Consider the following 22,971-nt stretch of genomic DNA (forward strand, 5'->3'; position numbering starts at 1 on the left):
CGGGTGACATAAAGAGCTCACAGAATGCACATAACAACAACCTACGAAACTCGCCGGTATTATTAAGAATCAACAGTGGAAATGCGCCGTACCATACTCTTACAAAGTAAACCCTCCGATTCCCACCACCCCACCCTCAAGGCGGAAGTAAGCACATCCTTATCGCTGCTTCTGTGGGGTTTTGCTCATTAACACAGTGCGGGGATATTCTCAAATAACCTCAACAGCCACTCAGTATCCACCGCCTTGTCCTTAAATAATGGGTCCGTTTCATACGTGGTGGGCAAGTTCTCCTTGACCATATCCTCGATCTTCTTCACATTAGGAACTCCGGTGACAGTCGACGATCCTCCAACGCCTCGAAGTGCGAGCGTAAGGTCTTTCAAGAGTACACTCCGCGTGACGAGCCCCCGCCTATTCGGGGGGCGGCTAACCTTCTTCGATCGCATGTCCAAATTTGTATGGGCTCCCTGCTTGCCATCCGCCTTTTCACCACTCAGACGAGATGTACGATCATTCATTCTACACGGCATCCATGACGTGTCATCGGGCATGGCTTCAACTACACCCTGAAGCGGAAAGTTTACAAATTTCTTTTCGGTGCCACCACCCGGAGTGGTGGGTCCGTGAAAAGCACTACTTTCCTCTAAACCCGCCCACTCAGAGGTAAATAAGCAGTTGTCGTAGGTTTGGAGCGGCACCGTTGCTCCGTGAATTCGTGTGCTGACCAGATCCAGTGGCAGCTTGAAGTACGATGCAAGACTATTAGCCTCCTCATCCACAACGAAGAAGGTATTGCGGATGCTTTCTATCTGTGTGAGTAGTGTATCCATGGCCTGTGACGAAACCGAGACGAAATCGCCAGATGCGGGCGAAGAATAAACGGCAGCAAGTGCAAGTCTCAAATCTTCCAAAATGCCCAAAACTTGTGAGACCACAGAAGCGTCGCTATGGCAGATATCTGTGCAGCTAGAAGTGAAGTATTCATCCACACCACAATCGGCCAAATCCCAACCTTTATCTTTAGCTGAGCTCACGAACATCTTAAGGTGATCTTTCCACCTTTCAAGGATCACAAGCGCCTGTACGAGGGCGCCATTTCGGATGAGCTCCAGTCTAATCCAGTGGTGGCAAAACGTATTAAACGCCCGTTGGCAACGACGTGGGGTGAAGTCCTTGCTTTCCCTTACAGCGCGACGCACAACCCCCATAATGAGAGAAAGAAAATCCACACGATGCATTGTGAACCGCGCGACAAGTCGTATGAACTGTGTATTAGTTACTTCTCGGTTTATACTACCCCACCGCATCCAGTTTACGGAGAGAAGTGTTACTTTTTCGAGAGCCGACACAACAGCATCAGTGCCCGCAAGCGACTCACCTTTCACATAATCCACGACCATGTTTCGTTGTTGCATCAGAAGCTCTTTCATTTTGCGGTGGGCACACTCCGGGTCACCAAGGTTGTTCAGCATATAATCACAGTACGCCACGCGCATGTAGAAGTTCCCGGGTAGTAGGTAAGAGACCCTCTCCAGAGCATCTCGCACCATCACTCGCCGTTCTCTCTCGGATAGAAGCGGTTGCTTCTCCAGGCAGAAATCCGCGTAATTACACCAGCATAACGGCTCATGAGGGAATATACTAGTCCGCATCAATAGAAAAAAGCGAACCCGTTCGTAGCCGAAAAGTTCGATGCCTGCGTAAGCAGAAGTGCTGCTCTCACGCTCGATGATGGTAGACCATACTAACCACGCCTCCACCTCGGATCGATGCATGTGTTCCTCCTTTTCATCCCTCACGTCGAAAGCGCCGTCCACATGCAGCCGAACGGGTCGTGGGAGGTACAATGCCTTTGGCAAGAGATTACGAGTCGAGCTGCTTTGAGACGAAAAACCACCAACCGATCCCATCAACTTGTTGAGCTCCGCCACGGCAGCTCTCGCCCTCACAAACCTCTCTTCCACTCGTCCTTCAGGTGGAGGTCTGCCCCGGTATTCCGTCTTCACGAAGTAGTCATAGTCTTCCTTAACCTCCTGAAGTTCCTGCAGGGGCGTGCGAAGCATCCTGATGTACAGCTTCCTCACCCACTCACGCCGTTGGTACATGTCAAGTATCTTGTCGCCTTTCCAGCGCAGAAATTTCTTCCATATATCTGTACTCGCTGGACAATGCCCAACGTCCCGTTGCAACGCGGTGGTGAACACATTTTCCATCCCTGAGTCGTCCGGTTTTATGTAAACCTCCAGGAAATCAACAAACAGACGGTACAGCTCAACACTAAAGCAAAGTGGAAGGTGACGGAAGAAACAGTTCAACACTCGACAGTACGAACGATAGGTTTCCTTTGCGTCGTCTTCGTGCCGCTCATCCCACAAGTACCGGCCCTTTGCAACCTCATTGATTTCCTTACGTAAATAATACGTGACGAGGGGTCCACTCGTCGGAAAGAAAAAGGTGGCTGCATGCCAAACGTGCCGGACCGCGTTGATAGGATACTCATCCAAGGAATTTAGCAGTGATATCCAGGATGAAACACTGTAAACATTTTTATTTACCTCAATGAGGTCCGTTATCATCGATGGCGTGGGGTTTGGAAGTTGCACCTCCGCCCGCTTGTATTTTGATTCATCCAGAGTTAGCAGCGGTCCCGTCACAAGGGGAAACAACACATTCCACGGTGAGAGGTCTCCAACACTATACTGCGAAAATTCCGGTAATGCTTCGATTCCTAAATCATCCAGCATCCGCTGGCGGGCCTCGCCAAACGCTTGTTCCACGTCACTGTACACCGCAGAGAGCCGTTCCATCTCCAGTGTCTCTGACGTCTCATTCATCCATACCAACATTCGACCCACATCGTCCGCCACCGTGTTCTCCACCTGAAGAGTGTGTTGCAGCTGATCCATCAGCTGCCTCTTCAACTCATCGCGCGTTTTATGGATGGCAACTAAGGCGGGGTGGCGACAAAGAACCTGGCGGATGACAAGTAAGCACTTCTCATCTATGCGGGTGGAAGTCACCTCCTGCACGGGGGCCGCTGCCACCTTCCCTGTGGCGAACCGCAAGCGGTCCATCATGTCCCGAAGGCTACTCTGCTCATCCTCCATATTGATTCCCTGTTATGGATGCTCCGTGAGAAGGTCACGCGACAGGAAATACCAATTATGTTATGTACCACAGCTCTAGTATAATCCAATTATCACACACGAACGCCAATGCAATGGGGAGTGGCCAACCATGAGTACGGACCACAGGGCGGTTCCCAGTTGACAAGCGGCATGGTGAAAAGAAGCGTGGAAAAGAGTTAAGGGGGGATGAATGTTGGTGTGTGTGTGTGTGTGTGGGGGGTGGCACCATCCAACAAAAAAGGATGTACATGAAGGCACGAAGAACCATAAGAGTTTACACGGAACCATGTGCGCCTCCGTACCAGTAACAACAACGTACGGTAACTAACATGATAAGTCCCATCATCCCATTGAGACAAGTGACACAAAAGGGCGGGGAAAAAACAGAAACGATGGGGCAAGAGTAACATCACCCTACTCCCCCCGCGAAAGAAAAGGGTCAGATGAAGCAATAAAAACAGGGATAGAAGAGAATGTGAAGGAGCAAAGAAAAGTTATCTTTTTTTTTTGCGTTGGTTAGTTGTCTCTGTGCGTCCCACTTCCGGCAGGTAGCTCAACCCAAACAACTACGTGGGTCTGTCGATGAATGCAACACCTACAATGCTTTCGCTTTCCGCAGTTTCAACCAGGCGACGCAGGATGTGGTTTCTCACATAGCACAGTTTTGCACAGCACTCGAAACCCACATCGACACAGCCCTTCCACATATTAGCAGTTGCTTCACGCACCATTAAAACTGCACTGGCCCCCGGTTTCGCTGCAGCGGGAGCAGCCACTTCTTGAGGTGCTGATACCACTCTGCTGTTCTCACCGTCGTTACGTACGCGCACTTGCTGTACTCTCCCAAAAAAAGCGAACACGGCGGGTGATAGTCTTGTCCAGCATCTCAACAGCAGCCTAAAGATTAAACACAACGTGGCAATATCGAAGCGCATGAAGAAAGCACCAAAAGAGTCGACTTGCCGTACGTGCGGCCAAGCCATTACCGCCAGCGCAAATGGGAAAACTATAAATGTTGTTGTCGTCATAAAAATAGGCATCACTGCGAAAGCTAACGCTTCAAATAGTGGCATGTGGTGACAACCACAGGAAAAGTAAAGCCTCACAGGCCCCAGGTCACTTTTCAGCTTATCAGTGAGGATTATGAGTGTACCTGTTGCCACCACGCCCACAACCCATAGAAAACCACACACAAAACCCGACGCGACAACACAGGACGGGGAAAGAAAAAGCGCCAAAACGGAGGAGACGACACAAGCACCAACCATGAAGGGAAGAGCCAGCAGCAACAACGCAGCAACCAATAGTAAAGTAAGAAGGCGCCCCATGCCAGGAAATTTTAGGCACCTAAAGAGTATCATCATCTGCTCTTCCGTCAGTGTACATGCTTGTTCTTCCCGTCGGATGAGTGGTGTAATTTCTATTGCTACTCGTTGGATGACCTCAGCGTCGTCGGCTGTGGCGTTCCGCTGCAATTCGTCGAGAGCAACCATGATTCTGCTACAACACAAATGGGTGTACCAAGTAGGCATACCCGTAATGAGAGTTAATTCTCGCTGAGCAACATTTACCCCATCCACGTACTGTGGGCCTGCCCAAATACCGAAAGATGAACTAAATAGCCAACGACACTTCCACTCAGTAAACTGACGAACCCCCTTAAAGGGAAGCTCCACAATGCTCAGCATCCGACTCCATGCCTCGTTGTCATTTATCATGTAAACGGTTATTATACACCGACACCCATAAAAGAAGGTATCGACAAAGCATGAGCTGCGGACCACCAGGCAGTCAAATAGAGCAAGGCATATCCCTATCCAAATGCAAGAACATATGGAACTGCATGCAACAAAAGCCGTGCAGCGCAGAGCCTTTGAGAGAAATCCTGTGATCGAGATACCATCCCCCAACGCCAGGCCCCTGACATCGAATAGCTCCCCCATCTTGTCACCCAAACGACTATCCACGTACCACGCGATATTAAGCGAAACGTCTACCAGCATAAACACACCTTTTGCCCACCTAAATGATGATAACAAGTTGCGGGTTACCAGCAACACCAGCGGCTTGTCGTTCCGGGAGAAGAATTGATATGCACCGAAAGCGTATGGAAGAAACCCTCCGCAAATAACCGCCACAATGAAATTTATTTCTGCACACACTCGAAGAAGGGCCCACAAATCAAGAAGTGCACAAAGCTGACGCAACCCAGTGACAGATGCAACCTTATGTAGCATAGTCCAACGAAACCACCTTCCTGGAAGACGCGTAGCAAACCCTACGATAAAGAAAAACTGAGAAATTACGACAGCCAAGATGACATCACTTGCCGGCCACATCGAAGGCATATCCACCACGGAAACAATAACCGAAAGTGCGAAGAGAAAAAATAATACTGGGTCCTCAGCTTCCTCTCCATCCAGTGTCACACCTTGATCGACCGTTGCATTGATTCCACTTCGAAGCACCCGCGCTGCCCCGAAATCAAAACACACTTCCCTCCGCTCTGATCCCAACACAGTCTTCAACGACTTCAGTACAAGGAGGGTTGTTGGGCGCTCATCCTCATGCCTAACAGATACGGGAGTCGTTATTACCTGCCACGCCCTCTTTTTATCCTCCGCAATACCAACGTTCCGGTCGTCATCAAAGAAGTCCATAGACAAAAAAAGAACCAAAAGCGTTGTTGTTCGAATGAAGAAGGTGGGTAGCACCAGAGCAGCCATGATGCACCGAAGCAGCGACAATGCTTCAAGTACGAAAGTTCGGAGAGGCACACAGCGAACCCCCTTCATGACAAAGACAACTATCCAAATAACAAATGTCAGTCTGGCAAAGTATAAAGGGGCATGCAGTAGGTCTGAAGAACCCAGTGCTTCAATGAGTGGCTTGACCATCGCACCCCGCATACGGGCCACATTCTCCGATGGGGACAACGTTGCCAATAAGGTATCCGCAACTTCCCAAGCACGGGAATTACCGTCAACGGCTACCCAAAGCTCCCACATCTTAATGCGCACCACCTCTGGTGCTAGTACGCACAATACGGTACAGAAAACGTTAAGAAAGAAGAAGGGGAGAACGAGGTGTAGCAACTCCTCCTTCAATTTTCCTCGGAGCGTTTTCGACTTGCCAGCATCACTATGTGCAGCTTCAATAGCCTGTAAAACAACCCCATCGTCCCTGGGATGCACGGCCACCTCCACAATGAGACCCGATGTTGCACTAACCATCGGCTCCCCTTCGACATCACCTCCCTCTCCAGACGCATCATATTCGCCCTCTTTCCCCTCTTCGACGGCGTCGGTGCGCCAGTTTTGCAATTGATTTACCGCACGGCCTTCGAGGACAGGCCTCCCCTGCTCGTCCGCGTTGGGTGCTTCCCTAACAAAGGGTTCGATACCGGGCCAGTGTTCCCGTACAAGTTTAAGTAACATTGAAGCTGCAGTAAGTTTTGTAAGGACCCACACTGTATATGACAGAGCTTCTGTAGGTCCCCATTCACTCAACGTGTGGGTGTGTGTTAACGTTACTTTGACAGGTGAATATATACTTCCAGCACCCTTTAGGGACCCCTCCAACACGAAAGTTAGCCACGAAAAGATGGGCACCAACAAAGAAATGGAAAGTATTCTAGCGTTTTCTCGAATCCAAACTCTTGAGAAAATCCATATAAGCGTTACCCAGCGATAATTAGTCGCACTGATGGAGTAACTTGAGAGCTTTGCGACCCTACACGGTGTTCCGCACACTTCACAGATCAGCGACTTGCGGTGGCGCACCCATCGTGCAAGACACTTCGAATGCACATATTTGATGGACCCATCGCAGCAACACGGACTAACACATTTCCCGGCGCTGCTGTGGCACATCCGGCAGCTGCGTTCTTCTCGTGATGACATGTGCTTAATGAGCAAGAATTAGGCGTGTGACCCCTGCCTTTCGTTTTGTTGTTCTTAACTGCCTTCTCAACCCTTCTGCGTGGCAAGAAAAAAAGGGAGAGAAAAGGATGGACCATAAGGAACAAACAACGGAACGACCCCGTAATGATTGCCAAAGGGAGAGAAGGATGGATCCACACACACAAAAAAACCTTCTCGTTTAGCAAGCACCTAGTCGTCTGTGCAGTAGCGCTGGTGCTGCGTGCGGTATAGCGATGGAAAACGATGGCGCAGAAGCAGCCATTAGAAGCTAATTTTCCTCCGATTTGACAGCGGCTTCTTCCAGTCCTTGGAAGCGCGGGAAGGTCTGAATGCCCAGCTCATCAGCAGCTAATGAAAGACGCTTATCCATCGTGCAAAGCAGCAACTGATCACATGCGATCCCGCGCACGTCGCGGTGATGGCGGCGCACATGGTACTTAATGAAAGCGAAGAGCATCGTTCCGTCGGATATCTGCTCTATACCCTGAAGTAACGCAGCGCTACGCTGTCGAAAGGCGTACTGAAGCGCAACACAAGTATTGAGAATGCGTAAGTCGGGATCATTCTCACTTGCCATCTCATTGAGACGTGAATATGCCATACATGAGATGACGGAAAGCGAAATGCAGGGGAATTCTGATGACAGAGCCAAGACTTCCACCGAAGGGTCCCTGAGAATAGCAGTCACACGACTCCACAGCAGCGTGCGCATTGCCCGCTTCAGCGGCGCAGCGGAGTTCCATACTAGTTGGTGGGCCTCACGTACAGTTGTAAAAGGAATGATAACGCGACGCAGAGACTTGCCTTCGAGGTGAGGATATTGCTTTCTTATGTGGACGTAAAAGTGGCTGAGCGCCAGGTTCTTGGACGCGCAGTGAATGAGAAAATTGGTGTCGAACACCAGCAGCACATCACCTCGCTTAAATGCCTCATCCGCAAGCTCAGACACGGGACGCCCGTGGAGGTCATTCAATGACATTACCTTCGCGCAGATGTTGCTAAGTGAGTTCAGGAGTGGACGGTACTTCCGGTGTACCTCACTAGTTGATAGCAACCGAAATGTCTTGTCGCTTCTGGGAGGTGGACCAAAAGAATCATCTCGGGGGTGCATTCGATACGTGATGTCATTAATAACATCGTGAAGAGTAAAGTTGTGGTATGGGTCGGAAGAGTAAAGACAGTCCACTAGACTTGTGTAAGTTGCCGTGATCCTTTGGTCGGGCTCTCTAGAAGAGGAAAATAACCCCAAATCCGCAGCTGCGTCCAACGCCGCTATCCACTGACCGGATTTTTGCAAGGGCTTCACTAGGGAGCCGAAAAGGGAAACATTTACCTGATGCCCCTCCGCCAAAGAGGAGGCTACAAGTCGCAGCATTTTGTCATATTTCCCCGCTACACCCAGAGCTCGAACAATCGGTTTAATGTTTGAGGGAGCCATCGACATCAACGGCTGTTGGTGCAACACTTTAATGGCTTCACCCCAGCGGCCGTTAGACGACAATATGTTTATGAGACTGCGCGTGTCGGTTATGCTCTGGCGCATCCCCGGATGTTTCTTGTAAAGATGTATGGCATGCTCCCACATGCCTGTGAAGGAAGCATACACCAAAGCTGACCTGGTTCCCTGATAAGTTGTGGCGTCTACATCCTCCTCCATTATCCGCTTGATGGCGTAGAAATTACTATAGCGTTTAAATCTTTCCAGTGCTGTACCGACAAGGCGCGTGTGCGGACGTACCTGCCCACATATTCCCTTTATTATTCCGTAGTAAAACAATGATGCACTCCAAGAATTCTCCATTTTCAAAAGCCCTTGGTTTAGCTCCTCAGTTGTAGGCTGGTACACCCCCGAAAGCAGTTCTGTAACACTTTTATACACAGAGAGCACATCCACCCAAGTCCCGCAACCTGAAGAAGCCACGAGAAGCGGAAGGGCTCTCGTCGGCGGCGGAACCCGCTGCATAAACAAAAGGCCACACCCTGTCCCACCTTGCACTATTTCTACTTCCTCACTTTTCCCTCTATGTGAGGGGGATTTAATACGTTGAGGGTGGGGCGAGGTGGCTGCAGTAAACGATGGCAGTCGCATTCATAATTGCAGGTTCGCCGCGGGGGCAGGAAAGAGGAAGAGCAATAATGATAAGAACAGCGTAGAATACAATGTAGGCAAAGAAAGGTATCATATAAACCAATCAAGTCGAACAAAGCGACGGATTATTAGGAACATGCGGTTCTTAACAACTAACATACACCAATAGCTCCCCTATATCTGTATTACCTCTTTAATGAAGTTACTTGACATCGTACACTGCGACGGGGTTTCCCCCAATTTACAAGTTACAGTGAGGAATTAAGAGCAAAAAAAATAATTAAAAAAATCGGGTTAGTTTCTCCCCTTCTTTCCATAAATCAGTTCAAGATATAAAACAAATATACCCACTCCACATTACAGCATATAAAGGGAATAAAGGCAAAACAAAGCAAAGGATTTAATTACACACCCTTTCCCCCCTCTCGTAAGGGTTGCTGTACATTTGGATAGGCGCAAAAGTCCCTTGCACAAAGGCAAAAAGAGCATCACCAAAACACAGAAAGAAGGAAACAAATAGGAAAACACAAAAGTAAGAAAAGTAGCTATAAAGAAGGAAGTAACAGCGGGAGTGATGTGGATAATGAAGTTTAAGTCTGTACAGTCAAAGACAACGATGCTTGAAAAGGTGAGGAGGTGGGAAATAGTCATAGAAATTTTAAAATATTTTTTAAAAATAGTAATTTTTACTTCCCCTTGTAGGGAGTCACGCAAGTTCCATTTCCATTGCATGGTTAATTGCTATCATGAGCTTTTCTTTAAATAGCTTGTACGTATCATACGGAGGAATTGTCACAAGTGATGTGCACGATTGAGCCCGTGGTAGATGATCAATGCTCTCCGTTCCTTGTAGAACTCTGATTTTAGCAGCGAGGGGAGGCCGCTTTTGACCGCAGCCAAAACAAAGGAAAGAGGAGCGCTGACAAGGACTAAAATCGTCCATGACGCGCCAAAAAATTCTTTTGCTGCGCGGCGGAAGTTGTACTTCGAGCCACTGCCTCATCACTTCAGGCGTTATGTCGGGCTCACCGCACACCATTCGCTCCAGCTCCCTCCACGAAACACAGCGAACGACTCGCCTCGGTAAAACTGCCCAAAGGCCTGTGCGAATAGCGCTTAACTGAGCGTCTAGTGAGTGAAGCAGACAACTCTCCGCGACCCGACGGTAGTGAGCCACTTGGGATTCTCCGGTCATTGTTGCGTTGCTAAAAGCAGCGGAAAGGCCCTTGGAAAAGTTTGGTATGATTTCCTCGGCCGCTGTGCTGAGGAGAAAATCTCCATCCCCCACGATCTTCTCCGCCGCATTATCGACGTAAAGATAATAATCCCTCACCATAAGTACATCTCCGACCATATACTTCCACAGAAAGGGTGAAAAATCCAAGGAAACTGGTGATTTGGCTACAATGCAGTGAGCCATTATTTTTCCGAGTAAATTGAAAAGTGCAAGGCTGTGTGCTGAGTTGGCGGAGCTGTTGGGTACTAACCCGACCCTTTGAGAATGTTCCGGGTAGTGGAAAAGTGGACTCCGGTTGAAGGAGGTGTTCGGATAACACATGTCTGGATGGGTCATGATCTCCTCACTAAGGAAAGTCCACAACTGTCTATACGGGCCTCCAAGATCTTGAGGTGAGTGTCCACTGTGAGTGATGTGCAGCTGCACTTTGAAGAGTGGGTGCTGCCTAAACATCCTGGGCTTGAATGAGCCAATCTGTTTATATATTTGAGACAGTATGGAGCAGTGGAGAACCGCCTCGGCCGTTCGTGGGAGATCGCAGTACAGCTCTGTTACGTGCACTGTTATGCCCTGGGGCATGTCATTTATCTCCACCTGTGGAATGGCCACTAAATACCGCCTCGTGAACGGGCGCCGAACAATACATTTCAGCATAAGAAAGGCCTCAGGCAAACACCCAACGACAACGTCATCGTCCAAGTTAATGAAACGACGAGCGGTTGCCATGCAGCTCTCAGCAACACGAATAACCTTTGTGTGAAGCATCCTTTCCGTGTCAGTAAGCGCCATGATCATCGGGTAGCGCAGGAGAGGCCCCCTTTCATGCACACCAGGCTCGCAGTGGAACGGAGAGACACCGCTCGCACTAATCTCAGTTACCCTTGATGGCTTGGCCTCCTCCAAATCTGAGAGATATGATGCCAGTTGTTCATAGAACGAAATGGGCATGTACGGCAGGACGCTTTTTCCTTGGGAAGCGGCATCACCCCAACCTCGTACCCTGACGCAGGCAAAACGCCCAGCCAAGTCCGAGTAGTCACCGGGTAGGTAATGAAACTCATTGACATTCAAAGAGATCCGCATGCCGTCGTTCGTGCCAGCAGACACGAAGGCATATAATGGCCCATCTCCGCGTCCAACAGGGATAGGTACAAACGGTCCACGAATTCCGTCAACGGACCATGCCACCACCCCCTTGTCATTGTCCAGAAGGCAACCAATCGTACACTTTGGCGACACTTCCTTTTCTGGTTTGTACTCTTCCTTTCTGTCATGGCACAAGAGTTCATTCCCCGTAAATCCAAAACTGTATGCGTCACTTCCAATGGGTTGGTCAGGAATATGACTGTGTTGTTTCGCCCCCCAACCGACGACAAATGGCACCGAGAGTTTCTCTGGCAATGTAACTTCATAATAGTACTTTCCCCGAGAGGCCACAGCGCATCGGCTCACGACCTTTCCCACAACGAGAGAGCCACCTTCAAACTCCCCGAATAAACAGACCGCCTCAACAACCGCCGCATGAAGCATGCCATCGTGCTCATCGCTAATGTCTACAGCCTTTGGCAGCTGGCACCCCTCACGAAACGCCTGGGCCAAATCCAGTAGGCACCGCAGTGGTGCCAAAGGAATATGGCGGACAGTGCTAGCGAGGAGTGACTCCGGGAGAAACATCACAAGCTCCACTCCCGCGGCAACATCCTCCGGAATCTCCGAGTAATCCGAGCCGTCCAAGGCATATTGGTCAACCCACCTCACCAGCATGGATAACAACTGAAGAAGAACGCCATCGTGTCCCTCGCCGTAGCACCTAACAAGGCTGATAATGCATCCCAGAAGGTGTTGCCGGTACCTTCGGCAGCAGCGATGTGTTGCCGACACGATGGCGTGAAACGAATCCCAAAGAAGCGATGGGAAAGGTACCACGATTTCAGGGCGCAGTAAAACATATTTAGTGACGAGATGCGATAAAGTGACACAATCCCATGGCTTTGTTGAGGGTTCTGAAATGGTCCGCAACGCTCCACACAAAAACCTTTGCAACAGCGCTCCATCTGCACAAGTAGCAAACAGTTTCTCCGCCATAGGACTGGAGTGGTAAAGCACCACTGCTTGAACGTCGTCCCCACCAGCGCCGAGAAAGGAAAGATAGATGTGACGGGAAAGCAGCACCACAAGCCGGTGTAGCGCCGACCCAACACCGCGTTTATACGACTTTTCCACCCCCGCTAGCGTATTTGTCGGGGGTTCAGTGGGGTCCCTCAAACCAGGAAGAGGTTCAACGTGAGCCAAGTCAGACAATGGAGGTATTCGCACCGTGTCGCAGCGGAAGGAACGCAACACAAATGCACTAGCACTTCCTTCTCTTGGCTTCCACTGCCCCGAAACCCTCAGACCACTGGCGTCTACGGTACCCTCCGCAATTACAATTCCAACGGAACGCTTTCCACTTGCAAGGACGGACCCGACTTCTTCCGCAACTTCCTCAAATGAGGAGTGACACCCTCTCATTAGAAGGCGAGTGACACAATAAACAGTTTGAAGAGGAGCAGTAAACAGTAGAAGGAATAAAGATCGGCTGCTGCGCCTAAACTTTCCCAACGCGGTGTATTTCATAGTACCGGTAGGAAGGTTAACGTAAGCTTCGCCCATGCAGTTTGCCTTCAACTGCAAAGAAATTGTGCCGCGGACTCCACCAGCAGCGCTAATTTCTCCTTCCCACACACCTTCTATTGTCATTCTCTTCATGGGATTGTTGAGACACGTCACCCGCAGCCCATGCTCAAAAAGGCTGCAAGGCAATCCACTGCTTGATGTCCACCACACATTCCCGGCACATTGTTTCACTGGAATGCAATCCAGCGTACTGAGTGAAACTCTTGAATGCGGTGCGTGAATCTTCACGCCCTCAAATACATCTGCAGTATTCTGTTTAACGACGCGAAAGATTTCCCCTCTGTGCACTCCACCAATTGCACAAACCAACATGTTGTACTTCACTGCGCAAAACCATGAATTACACAGAGATGAAGGTACAAAACCATCGAGGCGCTTATCGCCCAACTCAGCCAGGTATGTGCAACTTTCTGTGGCCATCACAGCATCCTGTAGGTCAGAAAAGAATTTCGCCTGAACATCGTTGCTTATTTCCACTGCTGCCAAGTGTCTCAGAATATCCACAAGTGCCGTACGGTGTGGGAGAACAACGGAGGAAAGGTCCTTGTTGTCGCACAACCCCTTTAGAATCAGCAAAAATCGGGATATCGCAAAGCCCTCTGCCACTGTTGGGCCACACTTTTCCAGGTTGCAGTTAAGCTCCCGTTCCTCAGATACCACACCATACGGATCAACCAACAGCTGTGAAAAAGGGACATGCCGAACTGCACCCCCTGCCGGAACATACAAAACCGCTTCATCACGATCAACAGCCACAACCCTGCCCTGAAGAAGCTCTCCGTTATCAAAGGTATATACAAGCACACCCACCATTGGGGAGTCTGTACATGGTACAAGCGGGACGCGGCAGTGCTCTGGCCTAAGCAACTTTACCCCACCGCTACACGACACACTCACAACGCCATCAGTAACGTCATCCACAACTCCTTGAATTGTTCCACCACATTCTGGCAAGACGGAGGCTGTAATGTCCTTCTGTCCGAAGAGTACGAACCCTACAAGGTTAGGCTTTGATGAGCTCACATCAAGTGAGGCAATATCGCAAGACCCAAGCGTCGACCAATCACGTGCTATCACCACTTCACCACACTGGAAATCTGCTTCAACAGTGATTGTCGAACTGTTTTGGAAGCCCCCTACAGAACGAGCAGAAAATCTTACTGCCTGATTCAGCGTCGAGTCGTTGCAGAGAGCCACAATTCCTGGTGTCCCCGAAACCAACTTCCCTCGAAGCGACACTGGGGAGACACCGAGTACTTCCGAGGCCTCACCAATACCAATGAACGTAGGTACAACGGGGTCCAGCGGCTCTCCATCGGTTGTATTAATCGTGACGGTGAAAACCGCCCGATGCTTATACGCAATCCCCCATACTGTCAGAGCGTTGATTCCAGACGAAACCGCAACGCAATGCATCCGTCTTTCATCGACACAGCATCCCTCACTTTTAAGGTAAAAGGCGCATACAGCAGGAATGGCTACACTCATTCCCACATCTAGTTTGCTTGGAGGGGTATTGTTGCTTACCAGCAAGTTGGATCCCATCTCGGTAAAAGGATGGTGCGAGTGGGCGCAGAGCATAAAGCAGGACCTGCAAAGTTGATAGTCGACGCATTCATTGCACTTGTACCATTTCAACTGATTCATGTCAGTTGTCAGCTTCATCACAGGGCAGGAGTCACATCTTTTCTTGAATTTTGCCAGAGACAGCGAAAAATGTGGCAGCTGCGTGGTTGTGCGCGCTACCTCCTCATTGTTCCGTGAAGGTAAAATAACGGCCACAGCGTCTGTATTGTAGAGATGAACGAAAGGGAATAACTCCTCGCCCGCAGGGACCTCGTCGTAGATCAATCCCAAAGGAGTTTCCTCCTGATTCACACCTTTGCGGTACGCATGAATGGTCCCTTCGTCCCGGTTAACATCAAGACGAACGATATCACCGCTGACAATGATGCAGTTAGGCTCCGCTATAGTACGAAATTTTGCATTGGTGCAGAGGTGAGGTAAACGCCACGGTGCAACATCCATATCGTGCAGCGCCCACGCCTCCGGGCTTCCCAATGTGAGGTCACGCCGTCTCCAACCAAAGGAAGCGTTGCAAACACCAACGTAATATCCTCCACCCAATATTTGTCCTACCTTTCCTCGGAGAAGTTGAAAGCGCAAGCTGAACTGACCTTTAAGTGGGACTGACGGCTCTGCGATTGCAATGAAGGGGGCTGACGAACCCTTCGTGTCGTTCAAAACTGTCGCCAAACTACCGCAGAAGTACGGCGGGAAACGGAAGCAAGGATTAGATAGGGCCGACGAAAAAGTATGACCGCAAGGAATACGTGACGGCTCTAGTAAAGTAGTATCTCGTACAAGTCGTTGAATACGATAGAAATGCATCGCGCGGACACTGAAAAGCGACCGATTCCATAGCTCTTTCTCCTCCTCAAGGATGCGCTCCCGCTGCCGCACTTCGGTTAAAGAAAGCGCCTGTGTCGTAACCAATGGTGTAACAAGGCGCCTGAGAGCACCAACCAGGGCGTTAACACATTGACGCAATCCCCCTAGTGAGTGACCAGGCTGCTCCCAACGCAGCGCGGTGTGCATGAAACGGCTATTGTGTGGACGAAGATTGCCGAGGTGCTCGCAGAACGTGACACCTTCACAAGAAACGCTGGCAAAATGGCTCATAAGCCGGCGGCACGACACAACCGCCACCTCACCATCGTGCCCACAAATCTCGAAGAGACGCGGATCTGCCACACCCCCAAACAATGCCAACGTGACAAAAGGAGTGACGCAATCATTGAGCTCACCGCATACGGCATCAACAACGCATTGCTCAAAGGGCTTCAGCGTTATCATACTCCGCAGCACATCGGTGGCTGCAGCCCTGAGAAGAGTGACGGGGGATATAGGTGACATCATCTCGCCTGACCCAATAAACGCGGAGGCATCGTCGTTGTAAAGCTGCACGAAGGGAACCAAATCGATATCCGATGGAACATTGACGAAGAGTGTCTGGACGAAAGCATTCTCGCGGTAAAATTCCAGTTCCCGTTTCTCCCGCCGGACACGCACACGAATCGACTCCACACTCCCAAAGGACCGCTGAAAAGTATTGGGCGCCACGTGCGGGTTCGTTGCGTGCTGCAGCTGCGGTGACATATCGTGGAGGGCCCATACAAGAGGCGGGTTTAAAGATTTCCATCCTTGTGCGGTGCTCGTGGAAATCGGAAACGGGAGATGCGCAGCAGCAACACCAACATAGTACCCCCCTTTCAGTGAACTACCAAGTGGATATCCTCTCCGGCAAATACGTACGGTAAACGAGGTGTCGCCGACCCTCGGCAGAACATTTCCCAGCACAACGCTCCGCTGCGCGCCCGAGCGCATCTGTGCCAGCTGTGCATGCGCAATCGTGACACATCGAGTATCGCACTTCAACCAGCGCAAAGAGAGGGGAATATGTTTGCGCTTACGGTCTCGAGCATTTGCATGCACGAAGAGCATATTTACAAGTTGATGCACGACACCAGTATCGTGGACATGGCTGATATGGGGAACAAGCTCCGCCAACAGTCCAACGGTTGCGAGCTGAACTGAATGCAAGGATGGTGACATCAGAACGCGTACTGTGCTTAACAGCATTTCCTCCAGTGCTTCCGGAAGGGGACGGACCCTCACGATCCGCACAACGAAACGTAAAGTAGCAATATGCCGAAGAACTGACCACTCCGCAAATGGAGGAAGGCCGTCAGCAGCAAAGTAAGACCCAGAACTGTCTCGTATCTTGGCACCATCCTGTGTCACGAAAGACATTACATTACCCAGGTGCCGACAAACAGCGTCACAGCATTGAACCCAAAACGGCGTCATGCATGGATTAAAGTTGCATTGCAACGTAGAAGAGTGAGTGGTGATGTAGTGTAGAGCAACCTCCGAAGCGAAGGCGATGCTGTAGTGCGTTGGGACGTCAGCGAAACCGGGAGAGGCCCAAAGTCGGTTTAGGTCATAACGGAATGGTCGAAGCCCAAAGTTAACGGTAAACCCCACACGCTTCTTGTCGCCCATACGAATGGTTGGATAGAGGGAATCCTCTCCACCCTTGATACCACCGGCAAAAGACATAAAGGTACCGTTGAGAGTAAAGAAAACACGACGGGTGAATCGGACAATACCGCAGCCGACCGTGTCGCCATAACCGAAGGGTGGAAGCTTAATAATGTGTGTCAAGCCAGAATCCTTGTAGAAATACACGGATTCATCAGGTCGGTCCACACAACTGTGACAGTTGCTGATGCAGACCATGAAACTGCAGCACGAAGTTGAAAGTTCCACCTCGTAGTACAGCACCGGTGGGACATCGGTTAAATGGGGAGTGAGAGGTGGGATGCTCCACGCCTCATCCGCTCGCAGTACGAGTGGGGGCGAGCCGGCAGCTTTCTCGACCAGCACGCCCCTATCACACAAAGAAACACTAAGGTTAGGTATGACAACAGAGAATCCGTTTGAAGCAAGACGCCTGTCGTACACTTGATCAGCCGGGGCTAACACCCCGCCTAATACCGGGTGGCAGCTCCTCAAACTGGCAGTAGAGTTACGCTTCCATCGCGTCTGCGCTCGCCATGTCGCTGGTAGCCTACAAACTGGCATGTGTATCGACTCCGCGAGGCGAATGAGAATGTTAAGCACCTCAGGCGCTGATGCTCTACTAAACAATTCGCAGTCCGTGGGGTCCCACGGGTGACACATGATGCTCAGTAGCTGAATGGTCAAGGACCCTTGAAGGGCCAGCGTCGTTGTTGCGACTTCTGAAGACATGTACACAGGGAGACTGTTGATGAGAATGCATCGGCACTTCCTCAACACGTCATAGAATGCCACACGCACACGAGACTCCAAATCCACTCCAGAGCCAGTGAAATTTTCTAGAATATGCTTCCCTTTGGCTCCTTCATATACGGAAAAGACAACGTCAAGGATCTTTCGGACTGTGCGCGGCTCATATTCTACCGCCGGCTGTGATAGTAGCGTAGAAAGTATATGAAACCCCCGAGCAACGTTTAATGCGGCAACCGTTTGCTCCACCAAAATGTCTTCAAGTTCGTCATGCGTACCGCCCTGCTCAACGAAATCGCGTAACTGGCTCAGAAGCTTCCGGGCGCCCTTCATCTCCTCTGGTTCTTTTTGATCTGGTGTCATGCTGTCACTATGAGCAACCTCGTCGCACGGCGGTACCGCAGCCTCGCCTTCTCGTTCCTGTGGCGGATACGGCACAAACCTTGCTTGAAGTGGCAACACGTCGCTTTGGCACGCAATACAGCGAACTGCCCAGTCGGCAAAATCCACAATCGACCGACGTGTTGCGTCCTTCTCAACTCCCTGAAGCAGATTCCCCCATTCCAAGGAGAACCCGCGCGACTCTAACTCTGCCTCTGCTTCATGTGGTTCCATGCCGCAATGTATAAGAAGCGCCAGAAGTGCCGAAACAACAGGCCGCATCGACAGGTTGACCTTACCTTGCACACTTTGCCAGACCTTATCTGATAGTGTTTTTCCAGCACCCCTAGCGCCAAGGATATCCGACGCGATACCCAAACCCCCTTTTCGGCCAGGAACATACAACTGATGCTTTGATAGAGCTTCGCTGTTGAGCCCGTGATGGAACAGCGGCGCGAGAGGAAATGCACGTGGCCTAGGAAAAACCACCAAGTGCTTTGCGACCGCTGTGAAGAGATTGAAGACACACTCACGGAATATGGCTCCCCAACTGCAGCCCACGGGTAAATCGTAGTTGCTAGCGATAGTAAATGAGGCTTCACCCGTTCCGAAAAACACCAAAGGCAGTCCGGAAATTTCAAAGAAGGGGTATTCATTGCTTAACACAAACGATATTGGGTCCGCGACACTGGTATCAGTTGCAACGACATGCACATCAGATGTGGACGCCCACCAGGAGATTACCACGGACTTTGCCCTCTTGTAGTCCAGTGCGAGCACAAACGGTGCGTCATCCGATCTGGGTACCACATCATATTCCTGCCGCGCCTCAAATCTGACAGTATTCACATCTGCCCCACCCACAACTGGGGCCGACTCCACCAAAGCCAGCAGAGTCTTCTCGATATCTGGAGTAACCGCTGCAGGGCACAGCACAGACACACTGATCAGCAGAGGAAAGAGACCCGTGTGAACCTCGGTTTCTTGTAGGCTGTCACGCCACCCACGGCTTTGGAGGAGCTTCCCCGCGTGCCTCACGTAGAGCTCCAAGAGCTGCGAAACGATTTTACCTTGCCCGTGGCTGTGCAGTAGCTGCACTGAAATTATTGAAAACCACCACATGAGATGAGTGACTTTGCGACCACACGGTACATCATGTCTTTCCAATTCACATCGCCGGAGAAGGGAAGCAGTCATCGATATTATTTGTGAGGGAGCATCATTAACCACAGAAGAAAGAACAAATAAAAGGGAATCCTTTTGCATACAGGTGTAAAGTACATCAGCCGATTGAATGTCATCAGCGTTAAGCAAAACGCCGACTCGGTCCGAAACCGTCAGCAACGGGCCTCCGTCTGCGTTGAAGAGAGATGAAGCCACATCCTGAATCAAGTTCTTAGGAAGCCATCCCATCACTTTTTTGCAACAGCATTGCAGAGAAATAACAACAGATGAAAGGGGTGATTTTGCTCCTTCAACGGCAAACCGCTCCAAATATACGGTTCCCATCGTCGCAAGAGCGAGTAGCTTTACGCTCTTTGTCGTTGGCGTGGCGTTGCGTAGTCTGGTGACAATGTATTGAAGGTCGCCTGATCGAGCAGCATTTATTTCCTCAGGGATTCGAATAATACCCACCCCGTTGATGTAAACCCTTTTAAGAATTTCGTTGCAAACCCATGCTACGGAACCCCTATGCGCACCAGTTAGAGCAATGCAACTTACGTTTAACTGGTGCTCTCGCCTTGCGGCAGTGGAGATTGGTGTCATCGAAAATGTGGAGAGCCGCCGCTTGAAGGTATAGAGCGAAGACTCATCGCGCGAAAGGAAGTAGCGCGTCTCCGCGTGGCTCGCAGAGCAACGGTACACACGGGTAATGGTGTTGCAACCTTTCAGGACCTGAGCTACGACCTCGTCGCCGCCTCTGCATGATGAGGGGAAGACGAGGAGGGACTGGTAGTCGCTCACAATAACTCTAGCACTCAGAAATTGTTCTTGGGGCAGAAAAATATCGTGCTCATACGGTTCTGTGGGTGAACAAGGACAGCAAACGACACTGTCCCATATAAAGTTCTCTTCCAGCAACGTGAACCCTCGTGCGGTGACTAGCTCCTTCACCCATATCCCCTCACCTTCATCAAGGGGAAAGCAAAACAGCATTCCAGCGGTCGATTCCACTGCTCGCGTGGTTGAAAACCTGTTGATTGAGTGCTGGCAGCACTCGTCACCACCCCACACCGCGAGCGAAGATACGTGTCCTACACCGTCAAGCACAGTGACGGTGGCGATTTTGACTACCGCGAGGCTTGCTGCACGTACACCATGCAGCTCCACCGAAGTGTCATCCACGCACAAGGCCCATAACCCCCTCTCCCACTTGCAGCTCACAAAGTGCCAAGGAACGTCGCTGGGAATCGCACCGAAGCAAGTGCATGTTCCCTGGGCCATCCTTATAACCCCATCCGCCAAACTTACGGTGAAAATCATCTCGTGTGCTCTTATTTCAACGAGAACCCCGGAGAAGTCGCTGTGCACGTGACTGCATATGACAAGGAAGTCTACTTCAGAAGAAGCACCGTTTTCCAGCACATCCAACACGATTTTACTTTTTTCCAAGAGAAAAAGTGAGCTGCTCCTACCACTAGGTAGTTTGGGGGCAAATAGAAACTCCAGTTTGTCATCAGCTACATATGTCGGGATTGCCGGGCGATCCGTTTCGCTCTCGTCCACGTACTCCAGCGAGGCATTTAGTACCACGTGGCGACGGCCAGCCCGCGTTGTGAGTATGAGAGATGAAAAGGTAGATGAGAACTGCATAAACCAAAGTGTCTCCACCAATTCGGCATTTTGTGACCGTGCAACTAACCTTCCACCGTCGACTTTCAGTAACATTATATCAAACAACGTGGCAACAGCTATAAATTGACCGCATGGCGAGACACAGAATGTGCGAATGCCACTCCTCTCTGGCACCGCAATAGATAATTCAATCTCTTGGCCATGGCGTCCGTCAACAGGGGACATCAATGCACTCTTCACAGATAATGAGGGAGAAAAAACACGTAGTAGCTCCTCGTAATGCGGCACCGTCACAGGCACTACGCTCGATGCAGGACCAGCGCAACACTCCTCAAGAACCTCGACGTACTCCAGTATCTCCTTCATTTCGCCTCGGAGGAGGACGACAAACCCAAAAAAGCCGTAGAGAGCCTCCTCCTTCCCTTGGGAATAGTCGTCCTTCTTGACAATCTCTTTTAAGGTGTCAAGAGCTGCCGACACAACAGAATGATTCACGAGGCGTACTGCAAGTCGGTTCTTCTTGACAGTTGCCATCGCACAATCAGGAGTTGTCAGATTCCTGATGTCTAGTAACCATGCGGATATGGTGTGGACCATCACCATTGTTCCAGAAGTAATGGCATGAAAGAGTGGAAGCGGCGCAACCGAAGACGCAGCTTCATCGTACAAGCTCGACAGAGAAAGTTGATAGTTGAGTGAATTGTCCTTGTTACTACCATCCTTGCTGGGTTTCATTACTGGTTCATGGCTCTCAAAGAAGCTCGTGACTAAGCTCTCATAGAGCTGGTATGGGGTAGGATCCTCAAGTGGACTGCGATACATATTGGCAAGGTCCTCCAAGTATCGCCGAGCTTCCTCCGGACTAACTGGATCCTCATCATCAAAGTCCGGTGGGGTTGGTGGGAGTGAAGAGCCGCATGCCAACTTTTGTTGCTGCTTTTGCATATAAGGAAGGTACGCAATACGATACAGTTGCGGTAGTGTGAGGCAGTCCACGTGAAGTTCGTTGCGATTGGGCAGAAACTCACCCCGCCCATGGGTATGACATGAAGTCTTCTGGGGCGACACCAGTTTAGCAGCCCCTGAGTTGCATGCCTCCATCATAGGCAACATGGCGGCATTAATATTTACATAGTTTCCGCTTAACGACGATGGTGGTATCGCCGTCATGGTGGCCCTGTAGAAACAAACAGCGAACAACCACACACTACTGCAGTCAGGATAATTATATCTTTTTTGTTTCAAAAAAAAAAAAGCGGCTTATGTGTCTATCGTCACGCAACACGGTGGACAACGAAGGAAGAACGCGTGAAGGAGAAAAGATGAGACCCGAAGCGAGTCACAATGGCATCAGTAAAATAAGGCGCGGAGGTAAACCACAGAGATTGCAAATAAGATGCCTCAAAAAGAAAAAAGGAAGTAAAACGTTCCTACTTCCCTACATAAGAAAAAAAATTGCTCCATAAACATCTAAGATGCTTTCTTTTTGCGACCAGAAAGCATCGGAAACGCATGTGAGGGTTCCTATCGGGACGCTCGTTTGTGTAGATGCCTCTGCAATAGTCAGCATTGTCTCAAAAAAGAGGCACGAAAATAAACAGGAGAAAAGGGTAAAAAGAATGGGTGAAGGTAAAAGAACGAGATCCATATTTTTTCTGCGGCACGGATAATAGAATCAAGCTGGCAAATCCTGCGGTTCCAATGACAGCCATCATATAATTGCCCACGGACGGGCACGCGCACGCATACATAAGTATGGGTGCACTAGTAACATTCCCGTGCACACGTGCCGCAGCAGTAACGGTATTGCAGCCTCTCATCTGATCCCTTCGACTAATCGTCCTTGGTGCCAGCAGCCTGACCTCCAGCGCCTTCCCCACCAGGACGACGACGCGGCCCTCAGGT

The 22,971-nt window shown here is 50.3% G+C and overlaps 4 protein-coding genes across 4 annotated transcripts, besides 2 other annotated features; all 4 read right to left on the bottom strand.

Annotated features, from left to right (window-relative positions):
- Positions 1–188: 188 nt before the first annotated feature.
- On the bottom strand, positions 189–3,110 carry Tb11.01.7910 (hypothetical protein, conserved; the record flags this gene model as incomplete). Its single annotated transcript, XM_824587.1, has 1 exon — positions 189–3,110. The coding sequence occupies one exon, from the start codon at positions 3,108–3,110 to the stop codon at positions 189–191; it is 2,922 nt and encodes a 973-aa protein (XP_829680.1).
- Positions 3,111–3,697: 587 nt separating this feature from the next.
- Positions 3,698–7,033, bottom strand: Tb11.01.7920 (hypothetical protein, conserved; the record flags this gene model as incomplete). The annotated part of the gene is made up of 1 exon (XM_824588.1): positions 3,698–7,033. One exon carries the CDS (start codon positions 7,031–7,033, stop codon positions 3,698–3,700), a length of 3,336 nt encoding a protein of 1,111 aa, XP_829681.1.
- A 289-nt stretch (positions 7,034–7,322) lies between these two features.
- Positions 7,323–9,143, bottom strand: Tb11.01.7930 (hypothetical protein, conserved; the record flags this gene model as incomplete). Its single annotated transcript, XM_824589.1, has 1 exon — positions 7,323–9,143. The coding sequence occupies one exon, from the start codon at positions 9,141–9,143 to the stop codon at positions 7,323–7,325; it is 1,821 nt and encodes a 606-aa protein (XP_829682.1).
- Positions 9,144–9,412: 269 nt separating this feature from the next.
- Positions 9,413–9,433: a sequence feature (AT_rich).
- Positions 9,434–9,796: 363 nt separating this feature from the next.
- Positions 9,797–9,832: a sequence feature (AT_rich).
- Positions 9,833–9,849: 17 nt separating this feature from the next.
- Tb11.01.7940 (hypothetical protein, conserved) lies at positions 9,850–22,236 on the bottom strand (the record flags this gene model as incomplete). Its single annotated transcript, XM_824590.1, has 1 exon — positions 9,850–22,236. The coding sequence occupies one exon, from the start codon at positions 22,234–22,236 to the stop codon at positions 9,850–9,852; it is 12,387 nt and encodes a 4,128-aa protein (XP_829683.1).
- Positions 22,237–22,971: the final 735 nt, after the last annotated feature.

This window comes from Trypanosoma brucei (genome assembly GCF_000002445.2).
Source record: "Trypanosoma brucei brucei TREU927 chromosome 11 chr11_scaffold01 genomic scaffold, whole genome shotgun sequence".
Classification (NCBI taxonomy): Eukaryota; Euglenozoa; class Kinetoplastea; order Trypanosomatida; family Trypanosomatidae; genus Trypanosoma; species Trypanosoma brucei.